At 32.0% G+C, this 8469-nt stretch overlaps 1 protein-coding gene and 1 long non-coding RNA gene across 4 annotated transcripts in view; one reads left to right on the top strand and one right to left on the bottom strand.

Annotated features, from left to right (window-relative positions):
- Window positions 1–930: 930 nt before the first annotated feature.
- Window positions 931–8469, top strand: part of Bche (butyrylcholinesterase) — a 55347-nt gene continuing 47808 nt past the window's right edge. For all 3 annotated transcript variants that reach the window (XM_004834547.3, XM_021253856.2, XM_087186465.1), the window contains exons 1-2: window positions 931–1064; window positions 6570–8094. In XM_004834547.3, coding sequence (XP_004834604.1) covers window positions 6578–8094 — 1517 coding nt within the window. In that variant the 5' untranslated portion in view covers window positions 931–1064; window positions 6570–6577. The remainder of the gene's footprint in view (window positions 1065–6569; window positions 8095–8469) is intronic.
- Window positions 1063–8469, bottom strand: part of LOC106009238 (uncharacterized) — a 601717-nt gene continuing 594310 nt past the window's right edge. The window contains exon 7 of the long non-coding RNA XR_015440937.1: window positions 1063–1197. This is a non-coding gene — a long non-coding RNA (uncharacterized LOC106009238). The remainder of the gene's footprint in view (window positions 1198–8469) is intronic.

Raw genomic sequence — 8469 nt, 5'->3', positions numbered from 1 at the left:
GAAATTTTAGCAAACTATTAAATACTTAAAATGAAACTTTCTTTGTACAAATATGTGCCTAAAGAGCCCAAAGGTGAGAAATTTAAAAACAAAGTTATCTATAAGAGATTAGGAATAAAACTGACTTGAGAAGTCAGGCATCAAGAGTTTATTAAGTTTTTATTTAATTTTCCTAAATATGTATTTCAAGAAAGATAATCCTGAAAGATGTAAATATATTCTTCACAGAACACATACTATCATGTGACAAAATGTCTTTACTACAGAATTTAAAAATATTTAACTTCAATTTACTTGTCTTGGCCAGAAAACGGTAGCTTTTTATTATATATGCCTGCCTGTAAGACCCCCTGAAGAGTAAATTATCAAAACAGTGAGTTTTGTATGACTTTAAAACCTATTGAAGTGTGGGGCTTGACAGGAGTTACATATCTGAGACATTTACCTGGTTAATAACTAAGTAACTAATATGATAGTTAACTAATAGTTAGCTAACTAATAAGATAGATATCTTTTTACTTGCATAGCTTCTATTTAGCAAGATTTTGTTTCCTCTTTTCTCTTTTGTGGTACTTTACACAATTTTCACACACTGACATTATAACAGATTTCAGTAATAGAATTTCTTTAGCACAATGTGTACATCTTTCCATCTTAAGATAAGCATAAGAAAACTAGAAAAATCTTGGAACTTCTGGTACTATTAAAACCCGTTCATGTTCTGTTAAGGAAGCTTCTATTTCTTTTTTTTTTGTTTTTTCTTCAGCCAAAAGAGAGTGAGAGTGTCTGTGGTTATAAAGAAAGATCCAGTAATACTTTTGTAAATGAATCACTACTGCATTTACACCACTAACCTCTGAACAGATGTCAGAAAGTAAAGATTGGTTGCCTCTAGATCAAGTTGCTGCTGCCAACTCTCGCGAGCTTTGTCCGTAACAGTTGATTGTAAAGTCAGTGAAGTCCAATTTACAGGCTGGAGCAGCAGCTGTATCCTGCATTCCCCTGAAGTATTACATGATTTCCACTCTTTGCAAACTTTGTCATCTTTTTAGACAGAAAATCGGGTAAGTTGCTCTGAATTCATCTCTTTGTGTAGAACTGCCAGTTATTGTGAGTCTCATTCTGTGGGAGGGGTGTGATGTCTTCACGTGTTTTGTTGTGTCCCTTTGGTGCTTTGTGGGGAACAGTCACTGAAAGCTGGAAAACAGGACAGATGAAGCAGAAGAGCAGGCACCTGCATCAGATCACTCTATTTCTCAGGGAACACAGATTCAGTGCTTGTAACCGCAGAGGAAATGAGTCACTTAGTTTACTTTGTATAAAGGGTTATAGTCCTTATGGAATCCCTGATCCACTAGAATATATGTTCTTTATAGCACTCTAAGGAAAAATATTTTATGTTTTTTACCCTTAAATGAACTGATTGGTGAATTTCTTCTTAAAAGAGTAACAAAAGTAGTCTTTGACTAGGCTTGATCTATTTCTCTCTCGCTCTTTTTAGGTACCTTAAAATTAGTAGCTCTCTAATTGATTATTTAAAAGGATACTTTTCTCAATCAATTTTTTTTTTAATCTGAAACTTTCACAATGTCGACTGGCGAATGAAAGGTAATAGTTTCCTTTAAATAAAAGGAAAATCTTCCTGATTTGATTTACAAACTTTTCTCTTTTGCTGTTTGTCCTCTGTATTATTAGATGTTTTTAAATTGTAGCAAAATATCTCATATTTACTTTTATTTTTATTATTATCAAGTTTATAAGAAAATATAGACGTTGTGCTTTTCCTAAGATCTTGTAAACCTACCATTATTTTTGACATTAGTTCCAGTCTAACCATGGGGTTAATCATTAAAAGTACATTTTGTAAGATTGAAAATTGAACAAAATTATTTTCTTGCTTAGATTTCTATTTGTAATATGGTTTTCACACTTTTATGTCTACATTTATATTGAGTTTTCATCAATAGTAGGTAACGCCTAGTCAGTCTAAACTAGTACTTAAAATAAGTGCAACTATATTTTATTTATGTAAATATTACATAAGAACAAGAATTATCTTTTTAAAGTATGGTTTAATGCTTGGTAGTGTGGTCTTTAAAATTCGCTACAGGTAAGAAATAGCTTGGCATTTAGAACTTAAATGTAATTTTTATTTGGATTTTCAAAGTTCTGTTCTATCTCTAAGGTTTTGTATTTTTACTAATTTGCATTGTCTCACTTCATATAATATTTTTAAAAACTCTAATAGAAGAATATAACATTTTTTGTAAAATATAAGCTAATCATATTTTAACAAATCACGTTTCATTTACAAATTTAGTTCCTAATCTATGTATTGGTAATAATAATACATTTAAATTATATATTACCTTTGTTTTGAAGATTTTGTTAAAATTTGCTCATTTTTACTAAATCTTTACTGTTATAGAGAAATATAGTTGAACATATAAAAACCCGAGAACAGGCTCATGTTCCAAAGAAGACTAAATCTAGTAATTAAATGTTCAAGTTATTTCTACAATAAAATTTTGTGAATTTTTCTCCTAATTGAGGACAGATACAGATCTCATGGTTCTCATAACTAATATAACATCTTTTATAAGAACACAACCTCCTACCGCCTAAAGGATATCTGAAGGATCCCTGAAAGAGAGCATCACAGTCTATTTATAAACAGACTTCCCCAACTGCTCACTTCACTTAGCCTACAACAAAACAAGCTTTTGAGGTTTAGTATAAAGACTTACTTGTTTATATTTAATCATACGCATTTTAGTGGTGCTTGATGTAGATCATATTAATGTAATCTATCTGGCTCTTTCCCAAGTATTTTAAGAAGTTTTATTTTCTAATTAAAAATATGTATTTTAATTGTAACTTTTTCAAATATAAGAAAATTACCCTAAACCCAGGGAACATTTTTATGAATATTTTATATGGTCACTGGCTAGCCCATTATTTTGTATATTTGGTTAATATTCAGTTATGGCAAATATATCATAAATAGTGCTTTATCCAATCATTTTATCACATTCATACCTCATAGTATTAACTTATATATTGTTAGATTTGGCTGGGGAATTTTGACATGTTTAACTTTGGGGGGGGGGCTGGAAGAGGAAGAGTACTGGGGATTGAACCCAGAGCCTTTACACTCAGCTACATCACCAAACCCTTTTAATATTTTTTCTTTTTGTCTTTGTTTGTTTTTGTTTTTTTGAGATGGGTGTTTATTAAGTCTCTAAGTGGCCCATGCTGGGCTTGAACTTGGGATCCTCCTGTTTCACATCTCAGAGTGCTATGACTATAGGAAGGCTAGACTTTCAAACTGTGCTGAAAATACAAAAATAAGGATACATTTTCTCATTTTGGTCTTAAAAGTTGTATTTTTAAAACTTTACAAATTCCCAAATATTATTAAATTTTGATATCCTGGAACCTTTGATGCACTTGAAATTGATTGTCCTTCAGGGCTTTTCCAGAGTCTCACATCATTAATTTACTTTGGCATTCCAAACAAAACTTACATCTTATTTTTCAAATATTAACTACTACTTCAGTAAGTTAATTGATTTCATTCAGATATTTAGTTGAACATGGTGAGAATATTTGCCCCATTCTTTATGATAAATAAATTATGTACTCACAGAATTTAATGGTTTAATGGCAGTAGCCAGTTGTACCAGAATTCATAGGAGAAACAGTAAAAGTTTTATTGAATATTTTAATCATTATTAAAAGATATATAAACTAATGCCATTTTTATTTCTTTTTAAAATTTTTATTATTTCTTCTATATAGGTATCATGAACTTTGAGAAAAATAAAACGATGCTTTTTAAATAAAGTGCTACTGCCAGATGTAAAAATCTTAGGGTACACTGAGCATGTGTATATACTCATAACTTTCATATCAAGTACAGATTTATTAATATGGTATATAAGGTTCTTCAACAGGAAGCACGTGAATTAGAACTACTTTGTCATCTTTTCAATACATACATACTTACTACAATTTTTTGTAATGCTATTAATTACATCATTTACAAGGAAAATCTCATGAATATTACTATTGAAAAAACAATGACTTTAAATCATAGAAATAGTACTGTATAAAATCTTGACCTGCTTGGCACAAAGTAAACAAAAACAAACAAAATATTTATGTAAATAAAATTGAGTAACACGAGAATGATTGTACAAAGTTTTAGATGCTATAGCAGCTTTTTTAAGCAATAAGAAATAAAGCAAACATATTTTTTAGAAATTATAGTTGGTTTGCAGTAGAATTGTTAAACTTCTTATAGAACAAAAGTTAAAATTTTTCAGAGTCTGAAAGTTATCGGCATTTTGTGTTAAAATGTTTAAGTAAAACCAAGCAGAAAAAAACCAGATGATGATTCTGTTGGCCTCACAAGGACACTGACTGAGCCAGGTAGAAGTGAGGAAAGAGGTCAAGGAGGACTGCTGCAGTGAGTTTATTATAACGCAGCTTAGAGAAAACCAGCTTTGTGTCATATTCTGCTTGACAAAGTAAGTTTTCAGAAAAGATAACAACAATCCCTCATAGTACTTTGTGCTTCTCTAAATGTTCACATGATTTATTTAGTATGTTTAGTAACTTTAAGGAAAAAAAAGAATAAAAAGACTGTAGTAGCGGTGCCTCTAACTCCTGTCAAAAATATTAAATTTCTTTAGTAAGTTTTAGGTGACCAGAACCTTTAGATTATTAATATTACAGATTATTTTCTTCTTAATATTTACAATACAATAAATTACAATGATCAGTTATATTACTTAAATGTCATACACGTACAAAATGTCAGAATATTGCATTTTTGAATAGTATATTTTACTGATGTTAACACACATCCAATTATACCAAAGCAGAGCAAATAAAAATAATCTGTGAGCTGACTCAAAAACAGAATTTGTTATAACAATCATTTTATGTATTGTTATATTTACATATGCATATTCATATTGCTAAAATGATATATAGCTTTAAATATAGTCATTATACATTAAGGTCTAAACCAAGTGCTATACCCCATATTTAATTTATTCAGATTTTTGTTGAAATCAAAAAAATACTTGTTGACAGCTGTCTCATGAACAGTAGTGAATGAGGCTGATTTAGAATACAAATATTCTTCATCAAGGAAAATAGTTATCAGGCTAGCTTCTTATTCTCTGAAATCTAAAACAAGCAAAGAACAAGTTAATTCAAATACACAATTCTGATAGGATTAGTTTCTTGGTCACATAGGTTGGATTTGCAATTACAGCATCAGAAAAAGTAAAGGAATTATTTTGTACCTTATGGACCTTTTGTTATTGTTATATGGATGCAAACACAGTACTTGTAATTGAATATTTTAATTGGGTTTATTGCAGTTATATAAAGATATTAGTTCTGTAAAATGATATTTGCAATACATTTATAATCCCTCTATCACATGGAATTTCAGAATATGATATTTAACTTTTTATTGAAAACAAACTCACATTTGCATTATGAATTTTTGATAAAACTTTGATCTCTCCAAATAATCCCTATATCATTAAACAAATATTACTTAACAAAATATCACATATGTATAATTTCATAAGGTGCCAATATTACTTTAGTTTTTCTAAATGTCATAGTATACTCCCAGCTGAGAGCTGATCTTAGTCATTTTTTCCACCATCAAAATGGAAGTAACACATGTGACCAATGGCATATCCTTTAGTCGATTAACAAATTAACACTTGTCTATTGAATAGAATGGCTTCTGAGCCAGTATCTTCTTCCATATATTACAATATGGCCATTGTGACTATAATTCAGGGAGAGAAGCCCTTCATTCTTTTCAAGTTTCAGAGAAATTTCCTAGTATATATCTTCAGCCCTTGTCAATTTTAGGTCTCTTAACATAGGCTTTTTTTTATGGAAACAAGTTTGTGAGGTTTTTACAATTTGTAAAATTCATTGCCAATACAATATTTTTGCTGCCTAACATCCTATGAATAAATTCTCTAAATTCTCTTTTGTGGATTGACTAAGATTGTACAGAGGAAGAAATCACTAGGCAAAGCAACCATGAACAGGACCATGGAACAGAAAAGGACAGAGAGAATTCTATGCACAAGCGACACAATTCTATGGACTGCAAACTACCCAGGCCTGATATTTCAGAAAATATATGCATTTGTGTTTTCTCTGCTGACCAAGGAAGAAATCATATCTAACATAAGTAATGCCACATTTGATGTGGCTCAGTATGGTACAGAATTAATATATATGCTTGGGTCAAGCTTCATCATTATGATGTAAAATCTTTTTTAAAAAGATTTGATAATGAATATTTCCAAAAAGAAATAACTTTTATTTTCCATTCTATTAATTTTTCTTCTAAATCAAAATCTGAAATAGCTTCATTATATTTTCTTAACCTGCATAGGCCTTCTGAGTAGTAGCAGATGTATATAGGATTAATATCTACTATGTTTTACTAAATTGTCAGCAACAATTTATAATGCTATATGCATGAGGCTGATACAACTTTCTACCCACCTTTCTTTTAGAGATCAATATGCAAAGTAAGCACACAATCACAAGTGTCTCATGTATTTTGTGGTTTCTTCTGTTCTGCGCGCTTGTTGGGAAGTCCTACACTGAAGAAGACATCTTAGTTACAACTAGGAGTGGAAAAGTCAGAGGGATGAACTTGTCGGTTCTCGGTGGCACAGTCACTGCCTTTCTTGGAATTCCCTATGCACAGCCACCTGTTGGTAGACTTAGATTCAAAAAGCCACAACCTCTGAACAAGTGGTCTGAAATTTGGAATGCCACAAAATATGCAAATTCTTGCCATCAAAACATAGATCAACGTTTCCCAGGATTCCAAGGATCAGAGATGTGGAATCCAAACACAGAGCTCAGTGAAGACTGTTTATATCTTAATGTGTGGATTCCAGCGCTGAAGCCAAAAAATGCTACTGTAATGATATGGATCTATGGTGGTGGCTTTCAAACTGGGACATCCTCTTTACATGTTTATGATGGAAAGTTTCTGGCTCGAGTTGAAAGAGTTATTATAGTTTCAATGAACTATAGGGTGGGTGCCCTAGGATTCTTAGCTTTACCTGGAAATCCTGAGGCTCCAGGAAACTTGGGTTTATTTGACCAACAACTGGCACTTCAATGGGTCCAAAACAATATTGCAGCCTTTGGTGGGAATCCTAGAAGTGTAACTCTCTTTGGAGAAAGCGCAGGAGCAGCTTCAGTTGGGCTTCATTTGCTTTCTTCCAAAAGCCACCCTCTATTCACTAGAGCTATTCTGCAAAGTGGGTCCCCTAGTGCACCTTGGGCAGTAATATCTCCTTATGAAGTTAGGAACAGAACCTTGACGTTGGCTAAATTTATTGGCTGTTTCAAAGACAATGAGACTGAGATAATAAAATGCCTTCAAAACAAAGATCCTCAGGAAATTCTCCTGAATGAAGTGTTTGTCCTCCCTCACAATAATCTCCTGTCAGTAAATTTTGGTCCAACTGTCGATGGTGATTTTCTGACTGACATGCCGGAGACTTTGCTCCAACTTGGACAATTTAAAAAAACCCAGATCTTGGTGGGTGTGAATAAAGATGAAGGGACAGCTTTTCTAGTATATGGTGCTCCTGGTTTTAGCAAAGATAACAACAGTATTATAACTAGAAGAGAATTTCAAGAAGGTTTAAAAATATGCTTTCCAGGAGTGAGTGAATTTGGAAGGGAATCCATCCTTTTCCATTATGCAGACTGGCTAGATGACCAGAGGCCTGAAAACTACCGTGAGGCTTTGGATGATGTCACTGGGGATTACAATATCATATGCCCTGCCCTGCAGTTTACCAAAATCTTCTCAGATTTGGGAAATCATGCCTTTTTCTACTCTTTTGAACACCGATCCTCCAAACTTCCTTGGCCTGAATGGATGGGAGTGATGCATGGCTATGAAATTGAATTTGTCTTTGGTTTACCTCTGGAAAGAAGAAATAATTACACAAAAGCTGAAGAAATTTTGAGTAGATCCATAATGAAACAATGGACAAATTTTGCGAAATATGGGTAAGTGCCAATTTTTGTAATTTTTCTCTAGTTTGTTTGTTTTGCTTAGCTTTGCATTATCTCTGGTGCAGACTTCATTAAAGCTATAAAAATTCTTTATTCTTTTTGTATCTGAGCTTTTTTATATTATGTAGTGAATTTCAATTAATAGAAATCATCAGCATTTTTTTGAAAAATATTTTCTGATTTTATTCTCAATACATTTCAGAGTACATTGGTGATGTTAGTCAAATACGTATAGAAATAGATGGTTGCCTTGAGAACTAAATAATTGTGACAGTGCTTTTTGACCTGCACATTTACTGTGTTCATGGATTTAGGGAAGAATAGGAATATGTTTTCTCATCCTCATCAACCTGGTTTAACGTTACCTAA

The sequence above is a fragment of the Heterocephalus glaber genome, unplaced genomic scaffold, assembly GCF_053883595.1.
Source record: "Heterocephalus glaber isolate CG9 unplaced genomic scaffold, H.glaber_assembly_v1.0 deba00001504, whole genome shotgun sequence".
Classification (NCBI taxonomy): domain Eukaryota; kingdom Metazoa; phylum Chordata; class Mammalia; order Rodentia; family Bathyergidae; genus Heterocephalus; species Heterocephalus glaber.
Note: the sequence above shows the minus strand (reverse complement) of the source record. Positions and strands in the feature narration are given on the sequence as shown.